The 20,698-nt window shown below is 55.1% G+C and overlaps 1 protein-coding gene across 1 annotated transcript; it reads left to right on the top strand.

Moving 5' to 3' along the window:
* Positions 1 to 441: 441 nt before the first annotated feature.
* Positions 442 to 13,362, top strand: AARS2 (alanyl-tRNA synthetase 2, mitochondrial). Its single transcript, XM_004673535.2, has 22 exons — positions 442 to 684; positions 1,501 to 1,692; positions 3,260 to 3,405; positions 3,598 to 3,765; positions 4,020 to 4,164; positions 6,099 to 6,244; positions 6,485 to 6,593; positions 6,966 to 7,004; positions 7,102 to 7,213; positions 7,690 to 7,823; positions 8,214 to 8,358; positions 8,581 to 8,753; positions 8,881 to 8,994; positions 9,080 to 9,220; positions 9,880 to 10,017; positions 10,093 to 10,202; positions 10,324 to 10,432; positions 10,706 to 10,828; positions 11,081 to 11,191; positions 11,767 to 11,850; positions 11,947 to 12,057; positions 12,471 to 13,362. The coding sequence occupies exons 1-22, from the start codon at positions 442 to 444 to the stop codon at positions 12,633 to 12,635; spliced, it is 2,958 nt and encodes a 985-aa protein (XP_004673592.1). The 3' UTR covers positions 12,636 to 13,362.
* Positions 13,363 to 20,698: the final 7,336 nt, after the last annotated feature.

The following is a 20,698-nucleotide window of genomic DNA, read 5'->3' as shown; positions in this document are numbered from 1 at the left end:
AGTAGGTATTCAATAAATATTTGTTGAATGCGTTCTGAATGCCCATCTACCTCCCATAGTACTCTCGCCTTCTTCTCTTAGAAGATGGAAACAACGTTGAATCCACACCAATTCACCGCAAGTCCAGTTGTAACTGCAAAATCAATAAACTTAACTGCTGCTGGGAGGAAAGGGACTTTTGCTAATGTTATTGTTAATGTACCATAAGTGCTTAAATCAGTGTTAGCATACAACAGCTGCTCATCAAATATTTTTTCATGCCGAATCAATTAAGGACCTACTACGCGCCAGGTTTTCCAATCACTTCCGCCCAGGTGATAGAGGTGGCCCCTGCATCCTCCCACCGCGAGAGGCCGCTGTAGGAAGCTCCCGCTTCCTTTTCACATCCCTTCCTACTCCGCCGTGCCCTTTGACCGCGTGAAGTCATTGCCCGTAGTTAAGATGGCGGCGCCTGTGGCAGCTGCTGCCGGGCAGCTGCGAAGGGCTATTCGGAGGTCGCCCCCATGGCGGAACCCGAGCCGGCGGGTGCTCTCTTCCGAGCCCCCTGCAGTCCAGGCCACCGCCGTGCGGAATACCTTCCTAAACTTCTTTCGGGACCGCCATGGCCATCGACTGGTACCCTCCGCTTCCGTGCGGCCCCGCGGCGACCCCAGTTTGCTTTTCGTCAACGCGGGCATGAACCAGGTGGGGGCAGAGCCACGCTGCCGGGAGGTGGAGTTTGTGAGTTGCCGGAAAGAGCAGGCGCTGCGGGATTGGGCGAGAGCAGCGGGGGCGGGGCTCCGGGCTGCGGGCTGCGGGCTGCGGGCTGGGGGAGGCTGGCTGTCTTGTGAGGTGGGGCACCGTGACCGGCGTCTGGGGGTTCCCCACTGGTCATTTCTGGGTTGGGAGTGCGTTTTGGTACCGGAACAGCGGATGTGGTCCACGTGAGACGGATGTCTGGCTTGCTGTACTCATTCTTTAAATAAAAACTCGTTGATTAAATAAGTTTATCGAATGCACACTATGTTCACTGAGCTTTTTCCTTTGAGCACCCTCTCAAAATTTCATTGTCTTAATCTATCAGATAGGCGGGGTGGGGTGAGGGGGAACGGTAGGTAAATTTTAGACGCCTTCCACGGCCCCCATGAAGTACTACAGTGACAGTGCCCATGCCAAGTACCCTGTTGAATCTGTTCTGTACCCCGAAGTTACTGGGTGTGGTTGAAGAGACCGAGATGCAGCCATTCTATGCCCTGCTCCCAGCCACCTGCGCGTACCTCCTTTTGGCTATTTTGCTAATACAGGGTCTCAGTTTCAGGATTTATTGACCCCCTTACCTACCCCACATACACAGCAGTTGGGTACTCCCACACACGCTCAAGTTGCCCCCTTCAAGGCCACATTACACCTCACAAGCACAGTCAGCCTGAAGTGTGCACAGCCACCTGTGACTCCACTCCCCCTTTTCCCTTCTACTGAAGGACTGGCCTATCCTTCTCCCCCTTCTTCATGTGTTTCTAGTTCAAGCCAATCTTCCTGGGCACAGTAGATCCACGAAGCGAAATGGCAGGCTTCCGGCGCGTAGCCAATAGCCAGAAGTGTGTGAGGGCTGGAGGACGCCACAGTGACCTGGAGGATGTGGGCCGAGACCTCTCTCATCATACCTTCTTTGAAATGCTTGGTAATTGGGCCTTTGGAGGTGAATATTTTAAGGTAAGTCTCCAGGGAGCCTGAAGTTAGAAGGCCATTGTTAGCCAAGTAGGAGGCCAAGGTTAATCCTATCTCCCTCTTGGAGTCTGCCTAGGAAGAGCCTCATACCAGACCACACCAAGTGCCAGACTGAAATGTATAACAGGAAAGTGTCTCACTTCTCTAATTAGACTGGAGGCTCCTTGAGGACTGGACTGTGCCTCCTGCCTCACAGCTGGTCAACAATTGTCTGGGCCTCCTTGGTGGCCTAGGGGTTAATTCTCAGTGCTATCACCAGTAGGGCCAGTCTTCAATCCTGGGATAGGGAACTAAACTACGTATGGTGCAGCAGACCACTCCTGTCTCACCCACTGTTCCCTGAAGTATATTTCAGTAAATCTGCCTGTTCTCTCCACTCTGTCGCAGGTGAATCCTATTACCCCTCCACACTGCACCCCTGGCCTATACCCCAGAGCTTTGATACACGCACATAAAAATAATAGTAGTAGTTGTAGTGTGACTAAATACAGTAAAATCCATAGTTAATAAAAATCATCCCAGTCTAGGGTAGGTAGGAGATTCCATGAAAAAGAAGGTAATTGCTCTGGGACTTGAAAAAAAAGGATTTAGAGAAGAGAAAAGCTTTCTGGGCAGAAAGAAAACATGCATAATTGGTCACATTTGTTCTGGAAATAAGGTGGGCAGAAGGAATGGTTTTATCTTTTTTTTTAAGATTTATTCATACACAACTGGGGTACAGGGGTACAGGCCAGAGATGCAGAGGGTGAGAGGATTCATCAGAGACAGAGGGGAGCAGTGGGGGGGGAGGGGTCAGGAGAGGTCTGCCTGGCCATGTGGATCTCCTCCCGGGGTCAGGCGGGATGGAACTCATGTGGGAGTGGCTTAAGCTTCCTAGTGCTGTGCTTTAACCCGCTGCGCCACCAGGGAGGGCCCTGGATGGTTTTATGATAAGCTGAGTGCTGAACTCACGGGGGAAATCACTAGGGGGTGGGGGGAGCTTTTTTTTTTTTTTAAAGATTTATTTATCAGGGCCCTCCCTGGTGGCACAGGGATTAAAGCACAGCAAGCTATCTGCAGCCACTACAGCACAAGTTCAATCCCACCCAGGGAGGTGACCTACATGGCGTGGCAGATCTTTCCTGTCCCACCTGCTGCTCCCCTCAGCAGTGTTTTCTGGACAATCTGCCTGTTCTGTTCCCCACTCTGTCTCTGGTGAATCCTCTCACCCCCATCCCCACACCTCTGATCTGTACCCCAGTTCTTGTATGCATAAATAAATACATCTTTTTAAAAAATTATTTTTTATGCATACAGAACCAGGGTACAGGCCAGAGATGCAGAGGGTAAGAAGCAGAGTAGGAGTAGAATAGGCAGATGTACCGAAACACACTGCTGAGGGGAATAGCTGCCACGCCATGTGGGTCAGCTCCCTGGGTGGGATTGAACTTGTGCTGCAGTGGCTGTGGACAGCTTCATAGAGCTGTGCTTTAACTCGTTGCACCACCAGGGAGGGTCACGGGGCTTTCTGAACCCCTCTTCCTCTCCCCACCTTTTCGGCTTTTTTCTGCAGGAGGAGGCTTGCAGCATGGCCTGGGAACTGTTGACGCAAGTTTACGGGATCCCTCAGGACAGGCTCTGGGTCTCCTACTTTGGTGGTGACCCTAAGGCAGGGCTGGACCCAGACCTGGAGAGCAGGGACATCTGGCTCAGCTTAGGGTAAGTCCACCCCAACTCTGTCCACTCCTGAAGGTCAAGAAGTCAGGAACATAGTCTCCACCAGCACTGACCTTTGGCATACCTCAGCATTCCCTGGGGTACTGTGAGACCAGCCCTTTTGCTCCTCTTGCTGAGGGTCCTGGATTCCGGGCTGGTCTGACTCCACACCATGCACTGGACTTTTACTCCCAGGGTTCCCACCAGCCATGTGCTTTCCTTTGGACCACAAGAGAACTTCTGGGAGATGGGGGACACTGGCCCCTGTGGACCCTGTACTGAGATTCACTATGATCTGGCTGGTGGGGTGGGAACCCCCCAACTGGTGGAGCTTTGGAATCTGGTCTTCATGCAACACAACAGGTAACAGGGCACGAAGAGAAAGGGAAATCCTTGATGGAAACTGAGGGTGGAGAGCACCCTTGCTGAGAAGGGATAGACCTCCAAGGCCGTCCCGTCTGCTATTAGGGGAGATGGGGGAGGGGAAAGAGAAGGGGAGAGGCTTCCCTCCGAGTCTTCCCACTGAGAGCCCCCTCGGACCTCTCCTCATTCCTCTGCCATCACCTCACGTCTGTAACCCTGCCTGGGGCCTCCCTTGGCACACCTCCCCCGGCCAGAGAGGCAGATGGAAGCCTGCAGCCCTTGCCCCAGCGGCACGTGGACACAGGAATGGGCCTGGAGAGACTAGTGGCTGTGCTGCAAGGCAGGCGCTCCACCTACGACACAGACCTCTTCTCCCCGCTGCTCAGTGCCATACACCAGGTGAGCCTGCTGCTTCCGTTCTGGAAGCCCCTCTGACCTGCTCATCACCAACACTCAGCCCCTTTGCTTTCCATCTTTGTTGAAAACTGATAGTATCCCTACCTGGGGGGGAGACAGTGATCCAGCCAAGGATCGCAGGGTGTCAAGCCTGAGGCTGGGATTTGTGTTTACTATCTGATATTGTTCCTACCTCCTTCCTTTATTAATTCAAAAAATACATTTATGTTAATTAAGTCCTTTGTGCTTGGCACAGGGGATGTAGTAGTATATGGAAAAGAGGTCATGGAGATGATATCCTAATCCGAGAGGTAGTAACTAAATGGACGATAGGACAAGATGGCAATTTACAGATTGTGCACAGATAGTAAACGTGAGTGATAGTAACTCAGAGAAGAGATGGGTACAGAAAAATCTTAAGAGTTTGGAGAACAATCACTGAGATGACCTTTGGGGAACAGCCATAGGAAACTCATTCTGGGCAGAGGCACTGCAGATAACAAGGCCCTGGGGCAGGAAAGAAGCAAGTAGCCAACCAACTAAAGCTGAATCACACGGGTGTAGTTGGAGCGTGATGTCTGTAGCTCTTGCTGTATAACAAACCCCCAGGCACTTTAGCTTAAAAGACAGTCATTTATTTCACTCATTTGTCTGTGGGCTACGGTTCAGGGTAAGATGACCTGAGTCCTTCCTTTGGTTGGACTCATCTGGATGAGCCCACTCACACATCCTGGGTCAGCTGCTAGACAGCTCTACTTCTAGGGATTGACTTTCAGATTGGGGCAAATGGGGGTGAATGGACCACGGATCTGTCCTCTTGCAGGCCAGCTCAGACTTACACCACAGCTTGGCAAGTTTCTGCAAAAGAGCAGAACTCCAGGTCTCTTGAGAAATAGGCTCAAAACATTGTCATTCCCACCGTATCTTGTTAACCAAAGCAAGTCATAAGGCCAGCCTGGGCTCAGGGGATGGAAGAATAGATTCTCTCCTGATGGGAAGCAGCTGTATCCTCCGGTTACAAAGGTATACAGACAGGGAGGGGAGGAATCGGGGTCATTTTTTGCAACAGTCTACCATGCAGAAAGCCAAAGTCAAAGCTTGTGGGCCTTATAGTCCCCAATAGGGCTTTTATTCTCAGCATGGTGAAAGGATTCTGAGGGGGGAGGTCCATGATCTGACTGATACCTTAAAGGCTGTTCCTGTTGATGTGTGGAGGCTGAACTGGAGAGGGGCAAGAGTAGAAGCTGAGAAAACAATTGGGAGGTCATTGTCATGGTCCAGGGAGAGACAAGATAGGCCACGGCAGAGGCAGGTGGCAGTGGGAAGTAGAGAAAAGTAGATTGATTCTAGAGGCCATGTGGAAATGGAAGAAGTAGGCTCCACTGATGAGTTCGATGAGGATAGAAAAGAAAGTCTGGTCTTTTTCCTAGCTTTTTGACTAGAGCAATGCAGGACTGTTGAGAGGAGAAGCTTGGGAAATAGACCTCTTTGGCGCTGAGTGAATCAAGCACTCTGCGTCGTGTGCACACAGCTCATAACCCTCCCTGTCTGTAGGCTGTGGGTGGGTCGTAGAGGGTACCTGGAGTGAGGCAGGCCTGGTTTAAATCTCAGATCCTCTCCTCGTGAGTTGTGTGGCCTGTGTCACCTAGCTCCTTGAGCCTGTTTCCTTTATAAACAGAGATTGTAGTACCTTCCAGAATGGGGCTGTGTGAGGGATTAGCCATTTCTTCCAAGCACCCTCCTAGGTCTGATAGAACACTCTATAATGATCACAGCTCTGATTATGGTGTTGAATGCGAGCCCCCTGGGTGCAAAGGCTGCCTCCCATCCAGCTATAAATGCTCACCTGGTCAGTCAGATGCTCTAGGAGTGGTGACCACCCACCTGGGCCAGGTAGACAGACTCAAGCACTGTACCTCTTTCTCCCTGCTTTCCAGGGTTGCAGGGCACCCCCTTACTTGGGCCGAATAGGGGCAGCAGACCAGGGGCGCACAGACATGGCATATCGTGTGGTGGCTGACCACATCCGGACACTCAGTGTCTGCATCGCTGACGGCTTTTCCCCTGGGATGTCAGGTGCCCCGTGAGTTGGGAAGATCTACAGAGGGGGGCAGGGGCTGCTGAAGATCTACAGAGGGGGGCAGGGGCTGCTGGGGGTTGCAGGGAGAGGAAGGGAAGGAGATGGAGAGGTAGGTTGGGTTGAGTTGGCAAGGGGAGCAGAGGAAGTAGAAGAATTTGGAGCACATGTTCTAGACCTTGTCCCCTCCAACCCGATACTGCTGACCAGGAGCTACTGGGGTTTCATGTGACTCCGAATCCCTAGGCTGGTTCTTCGTCGGATCCTCCGCCGAGCAGTGCGGTTCTCTACAGAGGTGTTGAAGGCCCCGCCTGGCTTCCTAAGCAGCCTAGTGCCTGTTGTGGTGGAGACACTGGTAAGGGCCGAGCTTCCTCACTCCTGGGCCTTCCTGGGGTCTAGGGGAGCCTGCTGCTAAGCCCAGGCAGTGCCTCTGGCCTGGTCTCCTCATCCCAAATGTCCAGCCCAATGACCAGTCAACTGGCTGAGGAAGGTGGAATTGCTTTCAAGAATCAGGAACTTCACATGGCCTCCTTGTCAGACTGCTGAGCCTTTAACGTTGGCACCCTCTTCTGCCTGTATCTCCACCCCACTGGAAACTGACTCCCCCATCTGGGCCCTCCATCAGCCTGGCTCAGCCTCAAGGGCAGGTGTCCTCAGAGGGGCCCAGGTGGGAAAGTAGAGGTGGGCTGGTTGCCTTTCTCACCCCCTTGGCCCTCTCCTCCACCAGAGAGATGCTTATCCAGAACTGCAGAAGAGCTCCATGCAGGTACTAGATTGGGGAGGGAAAGGGTGGTGAGAAAGGCGTGGGAAGAGGCTCTCTCTTGAGGAGGCCCAGCTCCCATGACATCCTGCCCCCGGTTCAGATAGCCAGTCTGGTGTCAGAGAACGAGGCAGCCTTCCTGGCCTCCCTGCAGCGGGGCCGGCGGATCATCGATCGAACCCTGATGCGCCTGGGGCCTTCGGATGTGTTCCCTGGTGAGCGGGGTGCCCAGCCTGTGCGCAAGGGGCTCACTTAGGTATGCCAGGGCTGACCTGGAAGGAAGCCTTGGGCCTACCTGAAGCTCACAGGCTCTCCTCTTTTCTCTGACCCCCCACCCCCCGAGATCTCTTTTCAACACCCAGATCTCTGAGCACCACCCAGCTTCTCCCCACCTCCCCACTGCCCAGCTGGCTCTGCCTCCAGTCTGCTTTCTAAGACTGGCTTCCTGCCTAGAACAAGTTTCCCTCTTCCTCTGGCATGATGTTGCTCAGGGAGTGCTTAGGCTACCCCCAGCTCTGACCTTGAAGCATGAATCTGAAGGCAACCCCACACCTAAGCTCCCCTCGTATGGGGAGGGGGCACTTGTGCTTGACACCTGGTGGCTTCTATCTAGTAGGAAAAGACCTCACCTCAGCCCCCTCCCTCTGTCTTGTCCCTTGCCCTCATCACGCCTTGTCTTCCTTCCTCCAAGCCGAAGTGGCCTGGTCCTTGTCAGTGTCTGGGAACCTGGGGCTCCCCCTGGACCTCATAGAGCTCATGCTGGAAGAAAAAGGGGTGCAGATGGACTCTGCTGGGCTGGCACGACTAGCTCAGGAGGAGGCCCAGGTACAGGCTGGGGCACCACCACCCAGGGCTCTTTTGGGATGCATAGCAGCTACCTCCCCAAGCCTGAGCTCCGGGGGGAAGAGCTGCAGCCACTCAGGAAGCAGAAGGCTGAGCTGGGGTCTGTCCCCTCACCTTGGGCGCCCACCCCCACACGGATCCCATAGAAAAGGGCACAGCATCCCAAAGAGGGGACCTCAGGAACAGCCTGGCTGAGGGAGGCCTGATCCTTAGACTGTCCTGGCATGGAGGGTTTCTCCCCAACCAGCCCAGGGGCTGAAACAGCCAGCCTGATGGCTTATTCTAGGTGGGCTGCAAGGGACCACAGAGTTCTGTGGAGGCTCAGGTCCCACTGCACTGTCCACCGTCACTTACACACATCCTATCCTGCAGCACAAGGCACGGCAGGCTGAGCCGATTCAAGAGCAAGGACTCAGACTTGATGTCCACTCCCTGGGGGAGCTGCAGCGGCGAGGCGTGTCCCCAACTGATGACAGCCCCAAGTACAACTACTCTCTACGACCGAGTGGGGACTATGGTGAGAGCCTTGACAGAGGTAGATGGTCACAAGTCTGGCCTGACCACTACGGAGAGTGGTCTGTACACTTTCTGGGGTAACCACCAGGGGTCGCTGCATCCTCCCAGCTGGAAAAGTCCCTAGCTGATACCCGTGGATCTCAAGGCTTAGACCACATCCCACCCTTCACTCCCACCCTTCACACCCGTGCCCGGCACTGATAACCATGCTCCTTTCTGACAGAGTTCAGCACCTGTGAGGCCCAGGTGCTCCAGCTGTATACAGAGGATGGTACAGCGGTGGCCTCTGTGGGGGGTGGCCAACGGTGTGGCCTCCTCTTAGACAGGACCAGCTTCTACGCTGAACAGGGGGGTCAGACTTCAGACCGAGGCTACCTGGTGCGGGTAGGACAACAGGTGAGCCTTTCCCGGACCCCCACTCACACACGCACAGGCAAGCCTGCGGGAGGTAAAGGAAGTGGGAAGACAGCCCGGGGAAAGGCTAGAAGTGGTTACTCCAGTACTTGGCCCTTTTCTTCCCCAGGATGTGTTGTTCCCAGTGGCCCGGGCCCATGTCTGTGGGGGCTTCATCCTACATGAGGTGGTGGCCCCAGAGTGTTTGCAGGTGGGGGACCAGGTGCAGCTGCACGTGGATGAGGTGAGGCCCCAACCCTGCTGTTCTTGATACCCATAGCCCCTTCCCCCCAGCCCACCCAGGACCCTGGGTGACAAAAGCATTTCAGGCCTGGCGTCTGAGCTGCATGGAGAAGCACACAGCCACTCACCTGCTCAACTGGGCACTGCGGCAGACCCTGGGCCCCAGCACGGAGCAGCGAGGCTCCCATCTCAGCCCTGAGCGACTGCGCTTCGACGTGGCCACTCAGGTGAGCAGGACTCAGAAAGACAGGCTCTGGTGAGGCAACAGGCTTTAAGAGGTAGTTTGACAGTGCAAGGGCCTGGGCTGCATGTCACTCGGTCCCTGGGGGACCTTGGGCAAGTATCTTCCCCTCAGGCTCCTCCCACACCAGCAAGGTTCCAGGCTAGACTTTGTCTGAGGCTCTCCTTCCCCCTCCAGCCACTGACCTCCTTGTACCACTACTCCTTGAGGCCACTCTTGCGTGAAAGGACCCGCCCTTTTCCTTGTCATCCTTTCTCCCTCCCCTCCTTGCACCTCCAGAAAGTGCTCACCGACTAACACACCCCCCCAAACCTTCCTTGCCCCTCCTCTTCCCCAGCCTGCATCTCTCTCCTGCTGGGTGGCCCATTGTAAACTCCCCAAGGACACAGCCTCTGTTTGCTATTTCTCCATCAACTTATAGTACTAGAGAAGGGCTGCAGCTTCCAAACGGCCCAACTCCCAGATAGCATCCTAAGGGTGAGAAGTGTCTGCTTGACAGACACTTATTAATCATCTGTTAAGAATGGTGCTAGCCACTGTTCTGGAGCCTGGGGAGAGTTCGGAATATATTGAGACCTCAATGCTTCAGTTATGGGCATGGAGCCCACTGCCTGTGGTCCACTCATTTGCCCACCTCCCCACCAGGTCCCGCTGACCCCAGAGCAGCTCCAGGCAGTGGAGGGCGCTGTGCAGCAGGCAGTGGAGCAGGATGAAGCTGTGTACATGGAGGAGGTGGCCCTGAAGCTCACTGCTCATGTTCCTGGCCTGCGCTCGCTGGATGAGGTGATAGGAGAAACCCCTGGTGGAGACCTCTGACCCTCCTGGCCACTTAACACACTTGTCCCTTCCCACACTCAGGTATACCCAGACCCTGTGCGGGTGGTGTCAGTGGGGGTGCCAGTGGCCCATGCGCTGAACCCCGCCTCCCAGGCTGCACTGCAGACCTCCGTGGAGCTGTGCTGTGGGACGTGAGTCACTCCTCTACCTTCTCACCTGGGGCCTAGGGCCTCAGCCAGTCTCGCCAGGTTGCTCACGTTGCTCTTTTCTCCCTCGTCACCCCTCCTGACTTCCTCCTCCCTCTGCACACAGCCATCTGCTACGAACAGGAGCTGTAGGGGACCTGGTCATCATCGGGGAGCGCCAGCTTGCCAAGGGAACGACCCGCCTGCTGGCGGTCACTGGGGAGCAGGCCCAGCAGGTCGGCAAAGCAGGCCCAGAAGCTCCTGGGCATGGATGGGGGCAGGGACTAACAGGCTCAGGATGCCCAGCAGCAAGCAGTGTGCATACTTGTGCACTAACGTCACCATGCCAGCTCTGGCAGCTGGCACCTGTTAGGATTATGTCGTGCCTTGTTTGGTCCTGACTGCCAAATATTTCTAGCTTGGCCCCGGCCAGCAATGAGTGGGGACCTTTGGCCCAGGGAAGCAGGTGGAAGCCCAGCAGCCCCAGCCATCCTGTTCTCTCCCTGCAGGCCCGAGAGGTGGGCCAGAGTCTGGCCCAAGAGGTAGAAGCAGCCGCAGAGCGTCTGAGTCGGGGCAGCCGGGACGTGGCAGAGGCACACCAGCTGTCCAAGGACATGGGACGCCTCACTGATGTGAGGGCCACTCTCCTCACCACAGAGCTGCTCCCCTCCCCTCCTGGCCCTAGTCCCTCCCCTGTGCCGGCACTCCTGCTGCACCCCTGCTACACCCCTGCTGCACCCCTGCCGGCCCAGACCCCAGAAGGTTGTCCTTGCCTGCAGGCCAGGATGTGCTGGGCTGCTACCCCTTCCCTAGCCCCGCCAGACCCTCACTCAGAGGCTGGGACGCAGGGAGGGATGAGGCTGACGAACCACTTCTGGCCATAGGCTGTTGACACGGCTGTGATGCCCCAGTGGCAGCGGCGGCAGCTTCAGGCCACACTGAAGGCGCTGCAGCGGCGAGCCAACACTGCCATCCGCAAGCTGGAAATGGGGCGGGTGAGAGGACACTCACTGCCCCCTCGGGGACATGGCAGGGGTCAGCGACGCTCCACCGGGCCTAGTGAGAGGCCTCGGGAGCTGCACATGTGGGGACTGGGGGGGCTAAGTTGGGGCTGGGGGAGCACCTTCCTCTCCTGACAGCTGGGGGCCATCAGCAGATCTTTCTGCCACTTCTCTGGAATTGCATCTCTCCCCCAATTCCCAAATCTGGCCAAAACTCCTTCAAGAAGCCAATTGACTTGATTACGCCTTTCAGCCCTAATTGCTCCTTGACTGGGGATCCTCCTTCCACCCGCCCCTCCCAGTCCATCTGCGCTCCAGCCTTAGTCTTTTCACCTTCAGCGGCCTATTTGTAGGGGCCTAGAGCTATGATGGAGGGAAGAGGCAAGGGGGGGCGGGGAAGGACACCGGTGAGACCCAAAAAAAAGCAGGTCATTCCCGGCAGAACATTGCCACCTCTGCTCAAAACTCAGGACCTTTGCTGGGGGAGATTTCAGAACTGGGGCTCCGCTCAGCAGTGGGGACCAGTCACCTCCCAGTCTGAACCCTCTGCTGTCCTCCTTGCACTGCAGGCTGCACAGAAAACCCAGGAGCTGCTGGAGCGGCACTCAGGGGAGCCAGTGATTGTGGACACAGTTTCTGCTGAGTCCCTTTCCGTGAGTGTGGGGGCCTGGGAGGAGGGGGCTTAGTCCTGCTGGGAGGTAGCTGGGAGTCTGGGAAGCTGTGGGGTCACTGTCTGCCCTCCTTGCCAGGTGCTGGTGAAGGTGGTACGGCAGCTGTGCGAGCGGGCACCTAGCACGTCTGTGCTACTGCTCAGCCCCCAGCCCCTGGGGCGTGTGCTCTGTGCCTGCCAGGTGGCCCAGGTGAGGAAGTGGGAGAGCAGCCCTCACCTCACGCATCCCCTGGTTCAGCCCTGATTCCCCACCTCGACCATGGAGTCAAGTCAGATCGCCAAGGGTAGAGGTGACCTGTGAGGACGCTCCAGCTCTGGCACCGGGCAGTCTCCTTGTTCCTAAGGACCACACACACCCCCCACTAGAGAAGGCACGTGGAGATTCCCTGCTTACCAGTAATTGCCTAATTATAAGTAGCACATATCAAGCAGATGCCACACGGTCCCAGCCCCGATCGTCTCCTATCTCCTCACCCAATCTCCAGAGCATGCATGGGTGGAGCGGGGGTTACAGATCACCCTGACTCAACTCTCGAGGGGATAGAGAGTGGTTGGTGGCAGGGAGGGTTGTTCTGCATCACTGCCCTTCTGTGTCTTTGCCAGGGGACTGCACCAGCCTTCACAGCAGAGGCCTGGGCACTGGCTGTATGCAGCCACATGGGGGGCAAGGCCTGGGGCTCTCGAGTGGTGGCCCAGGGCACCGGAAGCACTGCTGACTTGGAAGCTGCCCTCAGCACAGCCCGAGCCTATGCCCTCAACCAGCTCTGACCCACGGCCCCCCAGGACTCACATGAACTAAAGAGACAGGGATAGGCTGGTTCCAGGAGCTCTGAAGCAACCAGCAGAACTCCCCCCGGTCTGAAGCCAAGGACTGGAGGCTAGAGGCCAAAGCACCTGAGCAGAAGGCCACCGCGGGCCAAGCCCTGTACGGACTAATGGAGATGCAGGCTGGGAAGGCAGAAGCAGGCTCAGGGATACACCCCCACTCTGTGACTGAAGACACCTGCTATGCTGGCTGTGATTACTCATTAGAGAGTATTCCACTAAGGACAGGAGACTCCAAACCTTCTTTTATTTAAAAAAAAAAAAAGTAGACCTCCCTCCACCCAAGCAACCTGGAATGGGGTGCAAACCTGGACATGGAAGTACCAACCAGTCTGATCCCTCACAATGGACAACGAAATCAGAACCATCTTCATTGTCACTAGTGCCCAGGCAGGCTCTATGCCATTCTGTTCTGGGCACCAACAAAGACCGGCCACCCAGATTCAGAACTGTCATGAAAGGCATTATAGCAGGACAGAGCTTCTCTGGTGTCACTTACCTCGTTAATGTCAGTGACATCTTTTTAATGAAGGCCCTGCCAATTTATGGTAAAGTGAGCAACAGCCACAGTTAGTTGCTGAAACTAGGGAGAGGAACAAGCAGGCAAAAATTCTTGCTCCTTTGGAGCTTACTTCTGGGGAAACAGACAATAAAGAGAAAGAAGAATGTGTCTGTGATGGGATCTGTGGAGACAGAGTGAAATGGGGAGTTAGAGGGTGGAGTGGTGGGGTCTCCCTGGTGGTACAAGAGGTTAAGTCTCAAGACTATGAAGCTATTGGCAGCCACTGCAGCATAAGTTTAATCCTGGGCCAGGAAGCTGACCCACATGGCGCAACAGACCTTCCCTGTGTTGCCTACTGCTCCCCTCAGCAGTGTACTTCTGTGGATCTGCCTGTTCTGCTCCCCACTCTGTCTCTGGTGAATCCCCCCACCTTCTCTCTCTCACACACACACACACCTGCACTTCTGGCCTATACCCCAACTCATATGCATAAATCAATCTTAAAAAGAGGGCCCTCCCTGGTAGCACAATGGGTTAAAGCGCAGCACTATGAAGCTGTCAGCAATCACTGCAGCATAGATTGGATCCCTGGCCAGGGAATTGACCCCACATGGCACAGCAGACCTCTCCTGTCTTGCCTGCTGCTTCCCTCAGCAGTGTGTTTCAGCACATCTGCCTGTTCTGCTTCCCACTCTATCTCTGGTAGATTCTCTTACCCCCCGCCCCCCCGCACCTCTGGCCTGTTCCCCAGTTCTTGTATGCATAAATGAATACATCTTTAAAAAATAGAGTGAGTGACCTGGGAGCAGACCTAGGAGAAGAGGGTGTGAGCCATATGGATCCTGAGGAAAGAGCCAGTGCTGAGGCCCTGAGATGGGGTGAGGAGACACAGTGAGCAGGAAACTGGCAGGCTATAGGGTCAGGAAGCAGGCACCAGAGCAACCCTGCTCCATATAACATGGCTGCCCTGAGCCTGCTAAAGCTGAAAATCAACAACTCAGAGCAGGAGGAAGCCATGGGATGGAGGACAGCCTTCCCGTTCCCTACCAAATGAAGCCACCCCAGACTAAACAGATACTGGCCCCACCTCTGCTCCCAAATCTGTTAGAAGGAAAGGACCTAAGGGGACCCATCTAGAAGGCACAGGCTTCCAAGTCTGAGGGTGTCTAATTAAAACTATTAGAGCAGAGCAGGCCCTCCTGGCAGCATTTCCAGCACAATTCCTCCTAATTGAGGCTATGGTGATTTGGTGAATCACTGATGAGGGCTGGAGGGTCCAAATCTGGTTCCTGGGCCCTGACTGCTTGGCCCTGTGGAGTGGCAAGGCTTTACCTCAGGCCCTTGGCCGTGGTAGAGCATCACATTCAGCAGTGCTCACTGCAGGCACGTGGACACCAAGGTGAGCTCTACCTCGTTTTATTGATTAGTTCACCGAGTTTCCAAGATTTAACTTATCCAAATCCTACGCTCTGCCTCTATGTGAGAATCCCCACTCCCCGGTTGCCTCTCCCCTACTGAAACACAATTTCTTTTTTCTTAATAGCAGATCCCCTTAGGCTGGTCATTTCTCTCTCTCAGGGTGCCATATTCTGTCACCCAAGGCTGGGGAGAAAGCAGATGGCATCAGACTTGGGTTTTTCTGAAGGAGTGCTGTGGAGGCCTGGAACCTCCCTGCCTGGTGCCAGGCACCAGCCTTGCTGCCACGCTGGAGAAAGGCACCACTGTGCAGGGATGCAGCAGCACCCAGTCTTCCACAGAGCCTAAGGGAGTCCCAGTAACTCCTGCAGGTGCCTTCCACCTTACCTTCCAGAAGAGAAAGTCTCAGGATGCCTTTCCTAGACTCTCCAGTCGCCACCTCCACCCGCATCCACACAAAGGAACCAAAAAGGAACAGCACTCCGGTCTTGAAGACCCACCCCCCCCCCACCCCCCTCCCCCCACCTACCACCACAGAAGCCCGCCTATTCCTAAACGTACCTTCCAGAAGAGAAAGTCTCAGGATGCCTTTCCTAGACTCTCCAGTCGCCACCTCCACCCGCATCCACACAAAGGAACCAAAAAGGAACAGCACTCCGGTCTTGAAGACCCACCCCCCCCCAACTCCCCTCTCCTCACCTACCACCACAGAAGCCCGCCTATTCCTAAACGTGTCCCCCAGAAGCGCGAAAGTATGCCCCAGGGCCCAGAGTCCCCACAACTACACAGCGCTCCCACGCGGCACTTCCAGAGGCAGGGCATGGCCGCCCTGTGTGCCATTCAACACCTTGCGAAGGGCTTTTGATGGCATCCAGTGAGGGACAGCCCCGTACGCCTGCACGGCACGCGCGACAGCGCGGGATGGGGACGTGTGCCCACGCAGGCGTAGACGCGCAAGTGCGCACGTCCCTTGGTCCCGCCCCTGGCAACAAGGGGCGTCCCTAACGACGGGAGACCTGGCTGGCCCAGGACCCCGCGGGAAGGCGAGAGCCCAGGAGCTGGTGAGGTAACCTTCTGGAGAGGGGACACTCACCCTGGGTCTCCCCCATGGGGTTGAACTCTTCCTGCCCCTGCACCTCCTGGTGGGTCCAGAAGCCCTTTGCGCCCTCAGCCCTCACTTGCCTCAAGCCAGAACTCAGCCCCAGTCTTGACTCCCTCATTTCTCATGGAAGGGAAGGACCGGTCTGTACATACAGGAGGCCCCTGGGCGCCCACCCATTTGAAGCAGATCTGTGCCTCCTCCCCAGCCACAGGCAAGACACTGCAAACCGGCTCTGAAACTCTGGGTCCTCCAGTAAGGGGAAGGGAAGCAATGAGAAGGAGCAAGGGGAGAGTGGGGCCATCTCCTGGGTTGTGGTGGAGAGCAGTGCTACACACCCAGGGCCCCAGTCCTCCCAGGAAGATTGATCCCACCGACCCCCTAACCCCCAGCCCCACCCAGCTCCTGCAGGCTGCAGATCCAAACCTCTGCACCTCCCTCCCCCACAAAGCAGAGGCAGCTTCCCCCTCGGTTACCTAGGAGAAGCCAGAGCCTCTTCACCCCAGGTAGAATGGGGGAGGAACTGGCTGGCCTTTGGAGCTGAGCTTCCCTGCTGGGTGTTTCAGGCAGATAGGGATGAGGAGCTAATGCTGCTAGAGTCCCTTTTAAGACTACAGTTATAAGTGGTTAGGAGTTGGGAGGGGAGCCAGACCCAGGGGTTAAGATTAATGTGCTAATTTAGTTGCCAAAGACCTTTTGTGATTCCACAGGCTGGGAATTCCCTACTTGTAATTTGGGAGTGGCTTGCCCGCAGGGCAGAGTCTGACTTGGGCATAAATGAAATCAGGAAATATGAAGACACAGTGCCAAGGCCCTGAGGACAGCTGCCCCAGGTGGTGCTGGGTGGGTAGGGTGAGGGGGGGGGGGGCTCTCTTTAGGAAAGGATGTGGAGGTGAAGGAGAAGCTAGCTGAGGAGGCAGAGGAAACAGGTAGAGAAGTGACTGGAGAGCTGGTTGTAATGGTAACCCATCAGAATTAGCCAAAGGGGCTGTCCAGAGATACAGAGGTGCTCACTGACAAGGGCCATGCGCATGGGCATCTTAGGTAAGAGGATGGGAAGTGAGAAGCATTGAGGCCCAGTGATGTGATGGGTGGGAAAGGAAGCAATTTCCCCACGTTTCAGCTTTCCCATTTGGGCAGGTGGGAGGACCCTCCTTCCAGAGTGGTCAGAGTTAACTGGGAGCTTGAGAAGGATGGAGAGGAGCTGCCCTGTAACTGGGGGCAGGTATTCTCCTGGTCTCCTGAGGGGCCTCAAACCAAAGGATACAGGTCACCCTCCAGTTCTGAGCAAGGAACCTATATGCCTGACAGTGATTTAGGAGTGAGGGAGTCTGGCTGCTTGTTTTTTAAAAGATTTATTTATGCATGCATGCAAGAACTGGGGTACAGGCCAGAGGTGGGGAGGAGGTGAGAGGATTCACCAGAGACAGAGTGGGGAACAGAAAAGGCAGATGGACTGAAATGCACTGCTGAGGGGAGCAGCAGGCGGGTCAGGAGAGGTCTGTGCTATGTGGGTCATGTCCATGGTTGGGGATCAAACTCCTGGTGAAGCAGCTCAGTGAGCTTCATGATGCTGTGCTTTAACCCGCTGCACCACCAGGAAGGACCCCAAGGCACATATTTTTTTAAAGGCAGGTCAAAGCTAACATACAATCTGTAGACACATATGTTTGTAATATTAAGATTTCCTTTCTTTGGGGCAGGGGGGAATGCATTTTAACATAACAGAGATGAAAGCTTTAGGTTAGGGGCCTGAAGTTCCTATAGTGGGGTGCCAAGGCCTGGCTCCTTCCCCGCCTGGGGAGCTTTCTCCCCAGGTCCTGTTGTGTAGATAGGACCGCTGCTTCCCAGGGAGCAGGAGTGTGGGCCCTTCTTTGTTTATGGGGGAGCACTGTGCTGTGGTTAGAGAGCCTACCTGCAGGCAGTTCCTAGACTAGGCTTCCGCTTCCTCAGCCACCGGATGGAGAGAAGCCTGCCCACCTCCCTTGCCGAATGGCTGTAAGATTCAAATGAGAAAAGAGTTCTGAGAGGAGCCTGTGACTGTTGAGGGCTGAGCAGAGATCAGCTGCTGACTTTGTCCTGTGTCTGGAGAGATGGAAACTCGGGGGGTCAGAAGAAAAACTGCCCCAGGAGTTAGACCTCAGGCCCTGTGTAGAATAACCTGGGGTCTCTGATGCATTTCATCTATTCATCTACGAGTTTTCCCATAATTTCACTCACCAAACAGGAAGCCTATTAAAATGGTAAGGACCCTGTCTGTGGTCACAAAGGAGCAAAGTTCCAACTCAGTTTCAGCAAAAGGAACCTGTGAGAAGGTTACGGAGTAGAGCTGACAGAACTGCTGAGGAAGCAGGCAGCTCTGGGCCTCTGGGAATGAGTGCTCCCCATCCACCCCATTCTGCTGGTCTCCACCAGGCTTCATTCCCTCCTGACAGGCCTTGTCCATGTGAAAGGAACAGCTCTCACCCACAGGGGATCTGCACCCTTCAAGGGTATGTGTCCTCTACCTGATAAAGGACTCTGATTGGCCTGCATCAGGTGGCCACCCCTGAGCCAATCGCTCTGACCAACACAAGACACTCCTATTGGCCGGAATCTATCCCTGGGAGGGGGCAGCCCCAGACACCAGTTGCCTGACCTGCCACAGGCCTGCCACCGGGCTGGGGCTTAGCACTAGCAATAAGAGACCATGCCTGTACCTGGAGGAGTTCATAACCTTGTGTGGGTGTGGGAAGAGGGTGGCCCTTCACATCCCTAAAGTGACACAAGTATACTGGGGTGATCTGACAAAGGGGGGGTTATAGGGCTCATGGGGGGATGGGATGTCTTCAGAGAGGTGGTAGAACTTGAGCTCCAACCCAAAAGACCTGTGATTGCCACTTCCCAGGCAGTGGAGAAGAGGTCCCCAGGGCAGAGGAAGCAGCCTGAGCAAAGGGTGCAGGGCTAGCATGTGGTGTTTGGGATGTAGAGGTGTCTGTTTCAAACAAGACTTCCATCTGTGGAGGGTCCCCTAGACGGAGCTGAGGACACTGGCTATACCCAGTGGGCAGTGGTGAGCCCCCAGGAGGGGTTGGCTCAAAGCCCTGCCAGGGCAGCTGTGACAGGCAGGCTGCAGGAGGACCACCCTGGAGGACACCCTCAGTGCTGGGTCAAGGACGATATATGATCCAGGCAGACAACAAGGCGCTGAGCTAAGGAGGCGGCAGCCAGTGAGTGGAGGGGTTGCAGCCAGGGAGGCAGAACTGAGGGTGTGCAACAATAACAAGATATGGGGGCATCTAAAGCGGGGAGCTGACTCCTTGGCTTCTGGCTCAGGCACCTGGGTGGAGCTGGGGCCCCTGCCTAAGGTGGGGAGCCTGGAGGAGGATTGGGGGAGGCATTGAGTTCTCTTGGGGGAGGCTGATTTTGAGGGCCCTGGGGTGCACCTGAGTGGAGCTGAGGGTGGGCCACGCTCCTAGGAGAGGTGAAAGCAGCAAGCATGGGTGGAGTGAGGCGGGGCTTCTGCAGAATCCTGAGGCCCCTCCATGCAAGCAGGGGCGCTGAGTCAGAGAAGCCTGCCAGGGTGGGGACTTTTTGAGAAAGAAATGATCTGGAGGGGAGAGCAGAGCTGACAGAATGGAGAGAGGTGGGGGTACTCGGGGTGATTGCTGGGAGGGCCACACTCCCGTCCTCTCCAGAGCGTGAATAGCAAGAAGGCAAGGAGCCCATCTTGTTTATCATCCTCTAAAATAGACTTTTGATATTTGATTAGTTTAGAGGAAAAAAAAAGACATAAAAGAACATTTGGAGTTAAAATCCTTCGAAAAATCCTCTGCATCTGTTAATAATTTGCTTGCCAAAAATATTTTGTAAAATTTATTTTTAAAGCATCAAAAAAATGATTAAAATCTTCAACTCTGACCTGATCACGAGGTCAGAACTTTAAATTGTTTTCAATACGTGCCTTAAAAATGACATCAGGCCTTGTGTCACGGAGCCTCTGAGGGACTCTCCTTTTTTACACTAACTATGTTAGGTGGGGGTGCTCCTGGGTAGGGCCCAGAGGGGCAGCCCCAGAACAAAGGAAGAACCAGGGCCAGGCCTCCGGGAGAAAGCTGCGTCCCTAGACCATGAGGCCTTAGACAGTGAGACTAGGCCGAGCCACTGCAGTAGGTACCCCGCCTGTTGCCAACACATGGCTCCCGGGAAGGAGAAGGGCACCTGCCAGGATGGTGAGGCTGAGTCACCTGGTGAGTAAGGCCTGCAGGTCCGGCTCCAGGGCAACCACCGCCAGTAACCCGGGGCTCCCCCTGCCAAACTGCATGCTGTTCCCCTGGGTGTGGCCCTCAGGGTATCCTGAGACATCTCTGGCACCAAGGGAAATACCAGAATGTTTGAGGCCAAAACTGGAGGGAGACCAGCTGCAGAGCTGACAGGAGCTGTGCTGGCCTGTCTCTGTCCTCCACGCTTCTACTCATCCCCAAACACCGCTACCTGCCACTTTCCTTCACATTTGCCCTGCACACAGGGAAGGGTCTCAGAAACCATGCACTCTCTCAAAGATACCTTCGTGGTATCCTCCAGGTCTCCAGGGTATCCTCTCCCAGCCTGGGACCTCCCCTGGACTTCTGCCTGATACCATCAATATACTCAAGGGTGATCTCAGAGAACTCTCCGGGACAGGCTGTATCATCAGACGATATGATCCCATTTTACAGATAAGGAAACCAGCTCAGGTTGAGTCACTTGGCCAAGCTCGTACAGAAAGTAACTGGCAAAACTAGAAGGGCAAAGTCATCTGCTGTCTATGAGCAACACACCCTCCCAGCCACACTCTTGAGGAGCCGTTTGTCAAAAAAACACCAGCTGGTTATTCCACAATTCTGACACAATCTGTGAATTTGCATTTGATTTCCAAGAGGATGTCACAACTGCATAGCTATTTCCCCTGCATTGCCCCCTCCTCTCTCTCTCTCTCTCTCTCTCTCTCTCTCTCTCTCTCTCTCTCTC

The sequence above is a fragment of the Condylura cristata genome, unplaced genomic scaffold (genome assembly GCF_000260355.1).
Source record: "Condylura cristata isolate star-nosed mole 26May11 unplaced genomic scaffold, ConCri1.0 scaffold00001, whole genome shotgun sequence".
NCBI lineage: Eukaryota > Metazoa > Chordata > Mammalia > Eulipotyphla > Talpidae > Condylura > Condylura cristata.
This window is presented reverse-complemented; position numbering and strand designations above follow the sequence as displayed.

Coding starts and splice junctions, on each gene's coding strand:
- AARS2 (XM_004673535.2), top strand. CDS start 442: ATGGCGGCGCCTGTGGCAGCTGCTGCCGGGCAGCTGCGAAGGGCTATT. Junction 3,406..3,597: donor GACATCTGGCTCAGCTTAGG/GTAAGTCCACCC, acceptor TTTTACTCCCAG/GGTTCCCACCAGCCATGTGC. Junction 12,058..12,470: donor GTGCCTGCCAGGTGGCCCAG/GTGAGGAAGTGG, acceptor TGTCTTTGCCAG/GGGACTGCACCAGCCTTCAC.